Raw genomic sequence first — 16869 nt, 5'->3', positions numbered from 1 at the left:
TATATGATTTTATTTTTACTGAAGAAATTAATTAAATACAAATACAGAAATTAGCACAGCGGGTAGGGCGTTCGCCTTACAAGCGGCCAACATGGCCGACCCGAGTTCGATTCCTCCGCCCCTCTCGGAGAGCCCGGCAAGCTACTGAGAGTATTCGATATGCCAGACACAGTAACAACAAAGTCTCCAATGGAGACGTTACTGGGCCCGCTTGAGCAAATCGATGATCAACGGGAGGGCCTTTACCTTTACCTTTAAAAAAATGAATAAATAATCTTGTGGCACCAATACTCTTGTCATTTCTCTAAATGCATTATTAGTGCTTCTATTCTCAACCCATAAGACTTTTTCTAGATCTAATCATGGAAACAAGTGTTTTAACAGGCATAAATGTCAAGGTCACTGCTAAAAAGGATCAATTTTGGTGGCTGCTGAGCAAAATGGCACAAGAATGAAGGAACCAGGATATTTTATTGTCTCTACTTAGCTACTCTTTTATCTTCCAAAATGTCACTGAAAATTCTTAACTTCCATATAGTGGCGATAATACCTGACCAAATAATATTCCTACTGAGATAAATGCCTCATCCTCTTCATTACCCTTTTGAGGGCCTCTTTGATCTCCTTGTTCCTCAGACTATAGATCAAAGGGTTCAACATGGGGATGACTATAGCATAGAACACTGACAAAGCTTTGTCTTGTTTATTGGGGTGGACAGAACTAAGGGCTGTGCCATAGAAGAGTGACACAACTGCCAGGTGGGAGGCACAGGTATTGAAAGCCTTGGCACTGCCCTTGATGGAGGATATTTTCAGGATGGAAGCTGTAATAAAACCATAGGATAACAGGATAATGACCAAGGAACCCAATCCAATAAATAGAGCTTCCAGAAAAAGAATTATTTGAGTAATGAAGGGACTGGAGCAAGATAAGACAACAATCTGGGGTAAATTACAGAAAAAATGTTGAATGACATTTGATTTACAATAATAGAGATTAAAGCAAGGGATTGTTTGAAGTAAACTATTAAGGAAACCACTCCCGAGGGCTCCAGCAACCATCTTCTGACAGAGTCTAGGCGCCATGATGGTTGTGTACTGTAGAGGGTTACCAATAGCTATATATCTGTCATAGGCCATGGCAGCCAAGAGGCAACACTCAGACAGACCCATCCAGCACCCAGCGAAGTACTGGGTAGCACAGGCAATGAAGGAAATTGTTCTTTCATCTTTGAAGAAATCTGAAAGCATCTTTGGGCCAGTGGAAGAAGAGTAGCAGATGTCTATGAATGAAAGGAAACTGAGAAAAAAGTACATCGGTGTGTGCAGATGGGAATCCACTCTGATTAGTAGGATAAGACTAAGGTTCCAGAATATGGTTACAAGATAGATCCCTAGGAATATTGGAAATAAAATAAACTGCAACTCTTTGTCATCTGTTAATCCCAGGAGAACAAACATGACCACGGAGGAGTAATTTCTACTCTCATTCATGGGGATTCTTGGTTCCATGTGCTGAAAAAAAAAAGATGAAAGAATAAAATGGCTAGTTCTACAAACAAAAGACTCTCCTTTAATTCAGTAAAGCTATACAAAATTACTTGATACAAAGTTACAAATCACAATAGTTGAGTTAATCTCTATTTCCACATATAACTGTGGCTTAATTGTAAGACATTTCTCTTGGCTAACGTTTTTACTCTGAGTTTGGAGGCAAATACGGTCATTGACAAGCTTCAGTACATCATCTAAAATTTCTTCATTTTCAGTTCTCTCATTCCAAACATTTACAGCTATTTAAGAATTATTTTCAGAAACAGTAAATTCATGTCAGGGAGGGTCAATGATTCTTTAATGCCTTTCTGTGCCAACATGGCCGACCCGAGTTCAATTCCTCCGCCCCTCTCGGAGAGCCCGGCAAGCTACCGAGAGTATCTCACCTGCACGGCAGAGCCTGGCAAGCTCCCCGTGACGTATTCGATATGCCAGACACAGTAACAACAAAGTCTCCAATGGAGACGTGATCAACGGGAGGGTCTTTACTTTTTTTACTTTATTTATTTATTTATTTATTGCTTTTTGGGTCACACCCGGCAATGCACAGGGGTTACTCCTGGCTCATGCACTCAGGAATTACCCCTGGCGGTGCCCAGGGGATCATATGGGATGCTGGGAATCGATCCTGGATCGGCCGCGTGCAAGGCAAACGCCCTACCTGCTGTGCTATCACTCCAGCCCCGTGCCTTTCTGTTTTTAGAAGGCCTGGGTATACATAAGAATTATGTAATAGTATTCAGGAACTAGGACACAGTGAGAAGATGAAAATGTATGCATGACCAATGTAAGTGAAGCTAGATAAACAGCTGATTGGTAAAACAAAATCCAAAGATCCATTATGTACCCCTTCTTGCCATTGCAGATTCTATTTAATTAATTCTCTAGAAAAAAATTTTTAGCTTCCTTTCAGTGATCTTTTTTTTTTTTCATCTCTTTTGGATCTTTAGGTTCTACCTCCAGAAAAATATAATCTTTTCACTGGTTATTGAATTCTTAAGTCAATCTTGTGTGTATTCTTGGTTCCCAGACTACACACTAGGAACACTAAATTCTTACAAAGAATAATGACCCAAACTCATGTAAGGTTTTGGATATTTGAGAAATGTACATGGCAATTAGGAAACTTGGCAAAATAACTGAAAGACCTTTTCTCTCCTTCCTTCCTTCCTTCCTTCCTTCCTTCCTTCCTTCCTTCCTTCCTTCCTTCCTTCTTCTTTCTTTCTTTCTTTCTTTCTTTCTTTCTTTCCTTCTTTTTCCCCCTTCTCTGTGACCGGTATAGGGAAGGCAAGCAGATATTCAGAACAAATATAAATAAGCAAAAGAATGTTTTTGGAGCAGGCAATGTTCTCTTCAATAAGTTGTGAATGTTTACTTTCTCCAGATAACTATTAGAATAACAAGCAAATACAATTTTATTAGGCAAGCTTAAACTATGAATGAAATTACAGAAAATTTTAAGGTATAATATAGCTAATAAATTTATCCTCAGAGTTATGTAGATGGAAACAAGTAGAAGTCTGAGAGACACTGGAGAAAAACTATGAATTAATGAAATGCACTATGTCTGTGAACTACATACATGTGTCAACCATTCAGAATGTCTTCATTCTCCACAACCTTTGTCCAGTTTTAGTCCAAAAGTGAGTTAAAGAGTAAATCTTCACAGAATTATAAGTAAATTTCCACTGATAGGTAAAGTTAAAGCATAATTTCTCCTCAGATAATGGGCAATTTCTTCTTGAGAAACTGTAAAAAGAATTAAGACTTATGCAGTGGCTATTAAGAAAGGAAAATAAAAACGTCTGCCATCAATGTGGAATGAGAAATAATAGCAACTAGATAATGAATTCCTGATCCCAGACTTAAGTTTGTATTTCCCACAGTAAGTCTCAGTGGGGGGATTTTTTTAAAATAGAGAAGAAAGTTGCATTCTTATTATCATCACAATAATGAATAAATCATTACAAAAATACTCATTGATAATCCATAGTATATTCTAATTTATCCATATGTTCAAGAAGATAACCACAAATTTAATATATATCTAGATCAGTAATATATACCAGCTATCAAGTATTCTGAAAATTGATTTTATATTTGTTTTATATTTCTCTGGAATGCAATTATATATGTTGAATTATTGTGTTCTACCACAATATAACAAATATAGACTTGTATATCCGTATCAAGTTTCAATTAATTATATATATATATCTTTCAGTAAATTTGTTCAGGTTCATCTATAATATGTCAATAATTGGTGAGCTAGCTCAATAACTGAATTAAAAATATCAATGATAATAGCTTATATTCCCCTTAGATGTTACACTTTTATTTTTTCCAAAGGGTCATTTTGAGAATCTTTTGATATTTCATCATACTTTTAGTGTCTTATTTAAACACATTAAAATAATTTAAATTGCATTATTAAATAACAGTGCAATTTTGAAAATTTGATCTATAATTTTATTTCTGATGCTTATACTACTTGTCTTACATTATTTTTGCTCAGCTATTCTGTGTGCTAAGTGATACTGTCATATTAAATTTATGTATGATTCTTTAAATTTTTTTCTGTGAAAACTGAGGTATCAAACAGAGCATCATTTGGATGGAATAAAGTGGAGTGCTAGATTTAATGTAAGGGCAGCGGTAGGAGTTTGGATTACTTTGGTTGTGTTGAGGTACAATAACTGTATGCACCAAAACTAAAAATGTTAACAATAATGTAACCATGCCACCTGAACTATAATAATTAATATTAAATGTAGAAGTAAGTAAACTTTTACCCATGGGTAAAAATCTCACTGATGCTTGGGTTTAAGAGGAATTTTTTTCAGAAATAATTCATGCTACCTCTGTTAGATTTATTGCTTACAACACCAACCCCAAATTGAAACAAATTCTTTGGCTTGGTATATTTTGGAGTTACAATAATGAAAAGATAAGTTGTGTATGCACATAAATAGATATGTAATTAAAATGATCAGCAGAGAGTTGAAGTTAACAGACTTGAAAGATGTTTTTCTTTCTCACTTTGTAGCAATGGTGTTGGACATCTGTTCACAATTAAAAATGCTTTGTGGGAGCTATGGTATTCTACACCCCATGATGACAAGACACACTCACAAGATGAGCAGTATGCAATGGTGAACTCTCATTTGGGGGGAAATGCAGTGAGTGACAGGATGCCACATTTATGTATGATGCATTAATCTGTTGAAGTTTCTAGAGTCCTAAGTACAGAGGCAGAGTCCAAAATTGTAGGCATTTGCTTGGAATATATTGACATCAATATAAAAGGACATTAAAAAGGTACACTTACTTTTAGTGTTGATTACTCAAGATGGTAATAAGCACTCCACTCAAGAGCCTTTAGAATTCACACGAAAGTCTCCCCACCAGATTCAAGGCTAAGTCAACCCACTTTGGGACTTGTTCCTTCCTTACTTCCTGAGTGCAGGAGTGCAGTAGTGGAAGATGGCATACTAAAAACTGAGTATTTTTTGTTGGTGGTGCCACGAATCAAATTGAGGTCACATACACACACACACACACACACACACACACACACACACATGCACGCGCGTGGCAAGTGCTCTTCTGCTGAGTAACTGTGCCCAGCCCCCAAACTGAGTATGATAAACAAAAGATGCCTATGGGAATAGCTACGAAAATGAATTATTCCAGCACATTTTAGAAAGCAAAATGGAAGTTTACAGTAGCCAGTCTAGTGTGTAGTAATAAGCAGAGGAAAGGTACTCATTTTTTTTACCCTAGGACTTTGAATGCTCAGTTGAGATTACCAAGAGATGAAAGGAGATGAGGGAGCAGACAGAGGAATAGACTAGAAGTAACATGGACAATGGTGGGAGGTCTTGGGTACTTAGATTATGCTGAAACTTTGTACAGCAAAAGCATAAATGTTAGCTCTCGCATAATCATGTTACATCAACTACAGTTTTTAAAAAATTGATCATCATTTATTATCTGGGAAATGCAAATCAAAACAATGAGGTATCATCTCATGACAGAATGCCATATATACAAAAAATAATGAGACAGTATTGCAGGGGTTGGTGTAAAAGAAGTAAACTGTCATTCACTGCTGGTGTTAATGTTGTTTGTCTCAGTCTCTGAAAAAATAGTATGTATATTTCTCAAAAAACTAAGAATACAGCTCCCATATCATGAAGCAATTTCACTACTTCATATCTATTCCCAGAATAAAAAATCTCTAGTCAGAAAAAAATAATGCACACCTACGTTCATTACAGATCTTAGTACAATAGCCAGGATATAAAAACACCCCAAATGTTTAATGACAGAGGAACAGATAAAGGAGCTGTGGTATACATGCACAGAGGAATACTATGAGTCACATACATACACACACGCACACAATAAGATCATGTAGTTTGCTGCATTTTGGATATAACTAGAGGATATCATGCTGAGTGAAATAAGCCAGAGGTAGAAGGATGATAGGGCAATAAAATAAGGATTCAGACAATGCCAATTGATAACAAACTCTGGGTACCAGAGTACATACTGAAAACTGGAGGGAGACATAGGTGGACTGGGAGTGACTCAAGGATTGGGTGGGGGGCATGGACACTTTGTTAAAGGCGAGGTAACTATGATGATTATGAATGTAAACACTATCTTAAACACCTAAAATAAATACAATAAAAAATTTAAAAGCACTTAATAAAAGATTTCTGCCAGAAGAAGGAGTAACAAAAGTGGCTGTTGTATACATAAAAAAGCAGGGAAAATATCCAACATGATAATATACCATCTTGCAACTGGTAAAATTTTAAAAATATTTCTGTTACTTCAAATACAAAAGAATTAAAAAAACAAAGGATGTCAAAATTAAGAAACATTTTATCACCTAACTATAACAAGAATTTTTTAAGGATGAAAAGATCCAGTAAACTGAGGTGGAGAAAAATGGATAATTTGGAATGCTGTGGTAATATATAGTTAGACAAAGTGTGATTCGTATATCTAAAACATATAAAATCCTGTACACCATTGCTGCCTCAATAAAAATGAATTTTTTCCAAATACTAAATGTTGGGATTTAGCTGATAGAGAATTAAAGGTAGCTATTGAATAAAGTCAATTAATAAAAGAACTATTAAATTAAATATAAAAAATATAAAAATCAGAACAAAATGAGATATTTACCAAAGAATGGAGAATTTTTAAAAGATTAGAAAAAGATGATGCTAAATAATTCAATGAGTAAAGTGAAAATATCAATATAACGCATATTTATTTAAGCAAAGGGAACACAAGTGAGAGAACAAAACTTTATAATAACACAGTCAAGGTAAATCAAGGGAAAAATAGTGAAAAGGAGCAAGAAGGTCTTTATGATCTATATGATTCCATCAAATAAAAAGTTGACATAAATTTGGTTCAGAAGAGAAAAAAAATAAGGCAGAATGCACTCAGGAAAATACCAAGAATTTCTAAAATCTGGGAAGAGAATGGGTCATCCATATACACAAAACTAATAGATGCTTATTATACCAAAAACTTTTTGTAAAATGCAATGTAGCAAAGCAGTTCAAGATAAAGAGAGAATTCTATAAGCAGCTACAGAAAAAGATTTTATGTACAAAGGAATCCCCATTTAACTACCAGCAATTTTCTTAGCAGAAATCTTCCAAATCAGGAGGCAATGACATATTCAGGTTAAAAAGGTGGGTGGAAGGGGGGGAGGGAGGTCAGTGAAGAATAGTCTAAAGTAAAAACAAAGGCATACTTCACACATGAAAAATACATTTTAGTTATTGATTACCTCTATGCCTGTCCTGCAAGAAGTGCTAAAAAGAACTTTTCAAGATGAAAGAACCAGTGACCAGAAAACATGTGAGAGCATTTAGTGCAGACAGTTTTGAATTTGTGCATGAAGTTGCAAAAATTCTGGCACTGATCACAAAAAAAGAAAATTATCTTCCATAGTTGATGTGAGCGTTTACTATTCCAGTTTCTATGAAAAACAGTATAGAGAGTTCTCAGGATATTGAAAATAGAGCTACTCAGAATCCATAAGATACATGGAGGAAAATGACAGAACCCTGAGATGTGGCGGACATGGAGTATATGTTTTTAGGATTATATAGTTGAAACTACAAGATAAAACCTTGAGATCTAGGACAAACAAAATTAGTCTAGATTAGAATATTCTATAGTAAACTCCAAGGGTTCCTAAGGGATTAATATTTGTTGTTCCCTCAGAATAAATATAATTATTTTCTATAATATACACATGTTCGGTAACAATAGTGTTGGAAGCATATTGCAATGTGAAATGTACAAATCAAACATGCCTTTAGCTTTTGTAGAATATTATCAATTTTTCTCAAAAACAACTTTTTTAAACAAGAATTAACAGGTTAGATGTTCCTTGCTTTTCCCATAAACTAAGGCTAATAAGGGTCTAGACATCCTATTCTTAATTCATAGATGGTTCTTTATCAGTTTTCACCTCCGAGAGGTCACTTTTTAAGAATATGGGGGTATTGCCTCTAATCTAGTTCCACACAGATCTTTTTCTCCTACCACTCATTCGTATGCCCATGACTTAGGTTTCTAGGGATCAGGAGATTCCTCCTGGGAAAATGTTGACTACAACCCTCTACCCTCCGAGGGTTCTATTTTCTTTGTCATACTTGCTGTACCTTTAGATTAATTTGCTTTCCTTCTGTCTTAATTTAAAAAGTTACACATTTATGTAGGATTACTGCTGTCTTTGAACAGACAGCCAGAGGTAATACCTGAAATAACTTTTGCAAAAATAGTTATTCTAATGCAATTGAATTTTCATCAAATGCCAGCCATAGAATTAGGTAATTATCATTTGTTAAACATGCAGCATATTTTAGGTCCTACGGATTATATTGTTTTGTTTATTTTTATTACTCAACAGACATAATATATATGAGAAGATATATATGTATGTGTATATATATCTATATCTATATAACTTCTTATTTACATTCTGCCTAGAGGAGACTGTGGATCATTGTAGGATTTAGTTCAAACTATAAGGACAGAAGTAGCAGTCAGTTCTAGGCCTTCTTGTTCCAGAGCCACATATTACATATATACACTGAATCATTCATAAAAAAATACTTTTTCCTACACAACTACAGTGTATATATCTATACTTGGTTTTCTGCATTGTCTAAATAAGCCAATAAGGGGTGCATGGTTGAAGAGAGAGATAAGAATGTACAAATATAGAGAGATAGGACAGGGATTATGGTGCTTGCCTTGCATGCAGTGGACCCCAGCTCAATCCCCAGCACAACTGACGGTAAGCTCTGAGCACTACTAGGTGTGTTCCCAAACAAAACCAAAACAAAACAGAATGTGTAAATTGGGAACATAACATAGCAGCTGATCACTTGCCATGGATATGTGAGACCCTGACTTCAATTATTGTCACTTCAAACAAATCTTACATTTTTGCATGTCTTGTATGTGAACAGTGTATGGGTCTACACCACTATGCTACTGTGGCCCTGAGCTTCACTGGGGTGGTCAATCTGGATCCCAGCACTATTGTGTCTGTGCAGAACCAAATTGCTGGGTCGTAGATTTTTATTGTCAAGCTTGGTTGACTGAATATTGCAGGGACTAGATTTGGATCCCCTGAACACTACTTTGAAGGCCTGATAAAATAAATGTGTCCATAGAATTATAATACAATAGATGATGTGTGGTATAAGGAAGAGCTACAAATCCTTGTGGGGATTATAGAGTTGGATGTGAATAAGATTTAGACATTAGGGAAATAATTAGTCTTTGCTAGATTGACCCATTAAAGATCTCTAGAACAGGGGCTGGAGTGATTAGCACAGCAGGTAGGGAGTTTGCCTTGCACGTGGTTGACCTGGGTTCAATTCCCAGCATCCCATATTGTCTCCTGTGCACTGCCAGGAGTAATTCCTGAGTGCATGAGCCAGGAGTAACCCCCATGCATCGTCAGGTGTGACCCAAAAAGCAAAAAAAAATCTCTAGAACAATGAAACCTATTTGATACGTATTTTAAAAACAGACATGGCAATGGACAATATAATAGAACATCATCAATCCTGTGTTTTATGCAGAGATATAATTTCAGGAAATGAATAAAGAAGTTGCAATTGTTTACTATTTGCTTAGTGAGTGGCATTTGCTGAATAAGAATGTCTCTTTTTGTGAGGAAGGAAGCAAAGAGGAATTAAAATATTTTCAATCTACTGTTGTCACCATGGTAAAGCTGTGTCTAGAAATACCTAAGAAACAGAATTACCACCATAAGCCTTACTGCGAACAGAGTCCTATGTTAAACCAGTGATGATAATGCTAATGTTAGAACACCTATCAGTTATCATATTGTTTTTCCTCAATTACTCCACATTCTATTATTTCTCATAAACCTTAGTTTTATTTGCTTCTGAGACTTTTTAGCGTTTTCCTGTTTTCATAAAAATTTTTGGTTTGGTTTCATCAATTATGTTCTTACATTATTCTTGGAATGATACATCCCTCCTCCCCCAATTACCTTTAAGTAATGCTGTTTGGGAAGTGGAGATAAGAAAGGGAAAGAAAACATAAAGACTTGCCTCTTTGACATGTGTCTCTTTTCATTTAAGATATTTCATCAATAGTTTTTCCTCATGTTCCCTTAGCCAACATTGGTTGACTACAATGTAGGTTCAACTTCATTTGTAGGTAATGACACAAAATGTGAAGAGCTTTGTTAGCGACAAATTAGATAGTGATATTTTCAGAAGACTGAATATCATACTTACTGTTTACTGAAGTTATTCACTTTCTCTAGACTATTTTTGCTGTCCTCCTAGAATTTGACACGTTAATCATAGTTGCATTGAACCTGCTTGATTCAGAAATGACTCTTTTGTGAAAGTGTTAAAATTGAACTTTATAATGGAATACCAAGAACTCCTTGAAATAACTCATAGCTGTTTACCTGGGTCTATGTGCTCCCATTTTAAGTGAGCCAGAGTTTTTCATCATTTTTAAGCTAAAACGTAGCAGCACTGTCTAAATATTTATTCATTCTTCAATAGATTTATTTTTATCATAGTCTAAACAGTGTATTATGGCATAAAGTCCTTTATATAACTAATCTTTAAGAGAAAAGAAAGTGAGGAAATGGTACCTCTTTGATATTTTTCTAAATTCTACTTGACATTCCCTGGAATAAGACCTTCAATAACTCACCCAAAGATTCGGACAGCTTTACTCTCATGAGTTCCAACTCCTTTTACTTTGTGGTGTAACCAGACAGGCAATAATAGTTGATATATTATTCACTTTTGGCTTCTGGGAGTATCCCACTCCATGAGTATTTTGAAGTGAGTGCATAATTTAAGCAAAGTTTAACTCAATATCCTTTGCCATTTATCTAACTCTGGTAGAAGGGAACATTAAATGCTTCTGTGTAATGCTCCATCACAACTAATAAATGATGTGGGGGCACAAACCGCAATAAAGGAGCAATTAAAATTATGTGAGTTATCTCTTGGGTATAGAGAAAACTCAGCTCTATTAATTAGTTCCTGGCTTAAGCTAGACTATCTTCCTGTTCACTAAGAAGGAGATCTTGCCTAAGATTGAAATCACACACAACTTTTCACAGCAATTTTATAGGTGGTTTTGTTGCACTTGCTCCAGATGGGAGACTGTGTCTAAGGAATAGCACATCAAATTAGGCACCCACAACTAGGAATACTACTATTCAACATTATATTAAGATTAGGGGTGATATGAGAAGAAAGAAATAGAGGGGAAAAACTTCACATTTGATCTCTAATCATGATTTTCATTGTTTGTCTTATTAATTTCATACATATATTACTTCTGTATCTATTCCTCAATTCCCATTATATAAATAATATCTGTATTATAACTTTTCTTTTTTCTTGTAATTGATGCAATGTTGGCTTACAAAACAGTGTATTATTTTAGTGAGCTTGACAAAAAAAATTTTAAAAAATTTTTTCTTTTGGGGTCACACCTGGCAGGCTTACTCCTGGCTCATGCATTCAGGAATTACTCCTGACAGTGCTCAGGAGAACATATGGGATGCTGGGAATTGAACCCAGGTCAGCGACGTGCAAGGCAAATGCCCTACCTGCTGTGTTATCGCTCCAGCCCCAAATAAACTCAACTTGAGATGGAGAGTTTCTAGAGATAAACTGAGATCGTGGTGCCTCAGTTTTCGGTTTTAAGACCAAAATCACTGGAACCAACAAAATTGTCAAATCTGACACAGTTCTCTAGTAAAGAGATTTATGAAAATAAGATATGTGGCATAGGTATGCTTACAGTGTGCTGTGCAGAATTGGTTAACTGATCTTTTGTGAATTCCTCTAGCCTTTATTTTACAAGAGCCTCTTCTTTCTTCTATTAATTTTTCTTAAATCTTTTCCATAACCCAATTCATAAAGCAACTAAGAAGGTAAGGTAGAAGAAAAATCTTTCAAAAAGATATGCGTATAAATATATGTTATCTTTCTCCCCTCTCGCCTCTCTCCCTTATCTCCTTCACCTCTCTTCCCTCATTATTGTTTGGATAAAAATGCTTAAAATTTTTTTCATTTAAATTCTTTAATAACAAAGGTTATTTTATTTTTCTAAAACACAAATAAATGCATAACAGTGAAATATAGAAAAATAGAAAATCAATAAAGAAAAGTACAGTTGTGTGTTATCCTAGGTTCTCATTATTTTTCTAAATGTATTTACTATCAGGTTCCATGTTCTCAAAACATTTGGTTTTATCTATTCTAATTATGGAAACACATTTTATTTATTTTAAAAATTTTTAAAAATTTTTATTAGTGAAACACCATGAGGTAAGTTGTAGATTTACAAATTTTTGTGTTTGGGTTTCAGTTATAGAATGATTGAGTAACCATCCCTCCACCAATTCCCATTCTCCACCACCACTGATCCCAGTATCCCTCCCAACCCCCAACCCCCCATCCCACCCTGCCTCTATGGCAGGCCATTCCCTTTTGTTATCTCTTTCCTTTTGGGTGCTGTGGTTTGCAAAAGAGGCATTGAGTGGCAATCAAGTTCAGTCTAGAGTCTACTTTCAGCATGCATCTCCCATCCTGGGAAGATCCTCCCAACACCCTTTATTTGGTGCTCCCTTCTCCATCTGAGCTGCATGTGCAGCTGGCCTCCAAGCCATGGAGTAAAACTCCTGGTACTTGTCTCAACTATTCTTGGGTTTATTATCCTATTTTGTTACTTTATGTTCCTCAGATGAATGCAATCTTTCTATGTCTGTCCCTTTCTTTCTGACTCATTTCAGTTAGCATGATACTTTCCATGTAGTACCACTTGTATGTAAATTTCATGACTTCATCTTTTCTAACAGCTACATAGTACTCCATTGTATAGATGTACCAAAGTTTCTTCAACCAGTCATCTGTTATCGGGCACTCAGGTTGTTTTCCAGATTCTGCCTATTGTAAAGAGTGCGGCAATGAACAAACTGAATTGTCTATACTGTTTTCCAAAAGGGCTGAACCATTTGGCATTCCCACCAGCAATTAAGGAGGGTCCCTTTCTCGCCACATCCATGGCAACATCGGTTGCTTTTGTTCTTTTGGATGTGGGCCAGTCTTTGTGGAAACACATTTTTAACAGGCATAGACATAAGTAACATTGCCTGAAACAGTGGCAATAAATATGCCAATAGGGATTAAGGAAACCAAGTTTTCACTTTTCCCTACTTAACTATGATTGTACGCAGTAAAACTTTACTTACAAATTTTTTTTGGCTTTTTGGGTCACTCCCAGTGATGCTCAAGGGTTCTCCTGGCTCTGAACTCATAAATACTTCCGGGAAGAGCTCAGTGGACTATATGGAATGCCAGAGATTGAACCTGGGTCAGCCACTAGCAAAGCAAACTCCCTACCTATTGTGCTATGGCTCCAGCCCCAATCGTTTACAAATTCTTAACCTGTACTTTGTGTAGTGGTAAAAATACCTGCCCCAATAATTTTCCTTACTGTGGTGAATGCATAGCCCACTTCATCATCCTTTTGAGGGCCTCTTTGATCTCTTTGTTTCTTAGACTATAGATAAGAGGGTTTAACATGGGAATGAGGATAACATAGATCACTGACAGCACTTTGTCTTGCTTCTTGGTGTGATTAGAACTAGGATGCAGGTAAACAGAGAGAGCGGCACCATAGTAGAGGGTCACAACTGTAAGGTGAGAGGCACAGGTATTGAAGGCCTTGGCACTACCTTTCACTGAAGATATTTTCAGGATTGAGGCTGTAATAAAACCATAGGATAACAGAATAATGAGCAAAGACCCAAAACCAACAAACAGAGCAACAAGAAAAATAATTAGCTGGGTGATAAAAGGGTTGGAGCAAGACAAGGTAATAATCTGAGGTAAGTCACAGAAGAAATGTTGAATGATATTTGAACCACAGTAGTAGAGCTTAAAGCAAGGAATTGTTTGAACTAAACTACTAAGGAAACCAATGCAGAAGGCCCCAGTCACCATCTTCTGACAGAGGTCAGGTGCCATGATGGCGGAGTACTGTAAAGGGTTACCGATGGCCACGTATCTGTCATAGGCCATCGCAACCAAGAGACAGCACTCGGACAATCCCATCCAGCACCCAACAAAATACTGAGTGGCACAGCCAACAAAAGAAATGATTTTCTCATCTTTAAAGAAATCTGAAAGCATCTTTGGGCTGATGGAAGAAGTAAAGCAAATGTCTATTAATGAAAGGCAACTGAGAAAAAAGTACATAGGTATGTGCAGGTGAGAGTCCATCCTGATGAGTATTACAAGGCACAGGTTCCAGAATAAGGTCACAAGATAGATTCCCAGGAAGACTGGAAAGAGAATAAGCTGCAACTCTTTGTCATCTGTGAGTCCCATAAAAAGAAACATGACCACTGAGGAATGATTTCTTTTCTCTTCCATAGTGATGCTTGCTTCCATCTGCTGAAAACAGATCAAGAAGAAAAGGTATTAATTCTCAAAATGCAAAATAAATTGTCCTCTTTTTTAAATTCATCTAACTATAATATAGAATCACAACAGCACAATAGTTGAATTTTCTTTGTATTCATTGTATAATCATAAACTTTTACTTCTTGGCTTTTTTTCTCTGTTTCTTGGGGGTCAAAAATAGCTGGGTATCTTTAGGATAATTTAGGATATTATTCCCCGAGTTACTTAGCTTCATGATTTCTCATTATTATATCTTGGTGTAGTTTATAAATTAAAGATTAAAGTATAAGAATTGTTTAAATTCTCTGTTTGGAGAGTCATTTTATATAGACTTAAGTCTGGCATTATATTTTTTAATTTTCCTTTTACATTTTATTTTTTACATTTTTACATTTTATGGGCTGGAGCGATAGCACAGCGGTAGGGCGTTCGCCTTACAAGCGGCCAACATGGCCGACCCGAGTTCGATTCCTCTGCCCCTCTCGGAGAGCCCGGCAAGCTACCGAGAGTATTCAATATGCCAAACACAGTAACAACAAAGTCTCCAATGGAGACGTTACTGGGCCCGCTCGAGCAAATCGACGATCAACGGGAGGGCCTTTACCTTCACCTTTACCTTTACATTTTATACAAGCACTGAGGTTTACAAAGTTGTTCAGAATGATTTGTTACAGACATTTAATATTCCAACATCAATCTCACCACCATTATAACTTCCAAGTTTGACACTATTAAATTCTTAAAGAAGAACTTATTTGTGATGGGTCTTGTACTTAAAATAGGACACCGGAACAGATGCTCATAAACTATCATTGAGGACAGACATTCACTTAATCCATATCAGAGGGAGCAGATAATTTTTGCTTTCACAAAGACTGGAGATACACAAGAATAGTGTAACTGGATCATGGGAGCAGTCTGACACCAAGAGGCAACTTCGAAATTAATGTGACTGACCAAGATAGTTAAAGTTAGGAAAACTCAATTGAGTGTTCAGTGTAACAAAGTTCAAAGAACCACTCTACTCCATTTTTAAAGACACAGCATTTACTTACTGAGACTTGTGGACAAAATGATCTAAAAAAATGATTCTTAAAATCTTCTTTGGTTAGTAATATCCTTAAAGATCTGTAGAAATCTGTATATTCTCCAGTTAGGAGAAGAATTTCTATACTGTTTTACTGAATTCTCAGGATGATCTTGCATCGAATTACGGCCACCAAATGTAGACTGGGTACACAAAGTTCCTACAAAGAATAATAAGCTGAACTCATGTAAGGATTAGGATGCTTAAGCAGTGGATATGGGGATTAGGAAATTTGGGTGAAATTTTTGGAAGTTCATTCTCTTCAGGGTCAGTTCAGGGAAGACAAATAGCAGGTCATCAGGACAATAATCAAAATAATATTTTTGTAGGAGTCAGTTTATGTTCTCTTCAAAATGTGATGTTTGTTACTTTCTCTAACTGGCCACTAGAACAATTGTGTAGCACAAACACAATTTCATTAGGGTAAATTTAGATTAGAAATAGAGTTATAAAAAAATTAAGGTACAAACAAGCCTTTAGAGTAGAGCCTTTAGAGTAGAGTAGATGGAAGTTATGTAGATAATGTCAAAGTCTTGGGAATTTCCTGACAGAAAGACACTGCCATTAATGTAATAAATTATGCCTTTGAACTATACATATGTCATTGTTTTCTTTCTCATCTACCATTTCTTTTTGTTTCTAGTACAAAAGTGAATTAAAGAGGAAAATCCTCTCTGTCTTATAAAGGCTAGGAGTCATTTTCCATCAGTATTAAGTAATTTCTCTTTGATACTCTGTAGTGAGAATATTTAAATATATGAAGTAAGTAATAGAAAACTAGAGTAAAAATGTCAACAAACATAAAGTATGAAATGAAATATAGAGCAAACAGATTTTGTATTTACTATGACAGATTTGGGTTGTATTCACAGTATGACTGAGAAAAGAGAGTTTTTTTATGGAAAGATAACAGAGAGTCTTGTATTCATCATCAACAAAATAAGCAACAATCATGGCAGCAAAAATATCATTAGCATCTATAATATATTCTGGTTTCTTCATGTACTCATGGTGATACTCACAATATACTCTATTACATACCCATTCAAAATGGTAAGATATTTTATTGTGCTACTTAATTAATCTATACAGTACACTAAAATTTGACTTTATATTTATTTTCTTGTCTCTAACATTTAATTACAGATGTTTATAACTGGGTTTCATCCTCCATATAACTTAAAAATTTATTGGTTG

The 16869-nt window shown here is 35.6% G+C and overlaps 2 protein-coding genes across 2 annotated transcripts; both read right to left on the bottom strand.

The window, feature by feature from the left end:
* Positions 1-567: 567 nt before the first annotated feature.
* Positions 568-1512, bottom strand: LOC130041712 (olfactory receptor 5A1-like). The gene has a single exon (XM_056133958.1). It carries the CDS (start codon positions 1510-1512, stop codon positions 568-570), a length of 945 nt encoding a protein of 314 aa, XP_055989933.1.
* A 6560-nt stretch (positions 1513-8072) lies between these two features.
* Positions 8073-14573, bottom strand: LOC130041701 (olfactory receptor 5A1-like). The gene is made up of 2 exons (XM_056133949.1): positions 13636-14573; positions 8073-8100 (listed from the first exon to the last, which is right to left on the bottom strand). Exons 1-2 carry the CDS (start codon positions 14571-14573, stop codon positions 8073-8075), a joined length of 966 nt encoding a protein of 321 aa, XP_055989924.1.
* Between the last annotated feature and the right edge of the window lie 2296 nt (positions 14574-16869).

This window comes from Sorex fumeus, unplaced genomic scaffold, assembly GCF_029834395.1.
Source record: "Sorex fumeus unplaced genomic scaffold, SorFum_2.1 ptg000007l, whole genome shotgun sequence".
Lineage (NCBI taxonomy): Eukaryota > Metazoa > Chordata > Mammalia > Eulipotyphla > Soricidae > Sorex > Sorex fumeus.
This window is presented reverse-complemented; position numbering and strand designations above follow the sequence as displayed.

Excerpts from the sequence above, each read along its gene's own strand:
- LOC130041701 (XM_056133949.1), bottom strand. The coding sequence starts at position 14,573 with ATGGAAGCAAGCATCACTATGGAAGAGAAAAGAAATCATTCCTCAGTG. Across the intron at positions 8,101-13,635 it reads GCCCTCAAAAGGATGATGAA|GCAATACCCCCATATTCTTA; the intron begins GTGGGCTATGCA and ends ACTAGATTAGAG.
- LOC130041712 (XM_056133958.1), bottom strand. The coding sequence starts at position 1,512 with ATGGAACCAAGAATCCCCATGAATGAGAGTAGAAATTACTCCTCCGTG.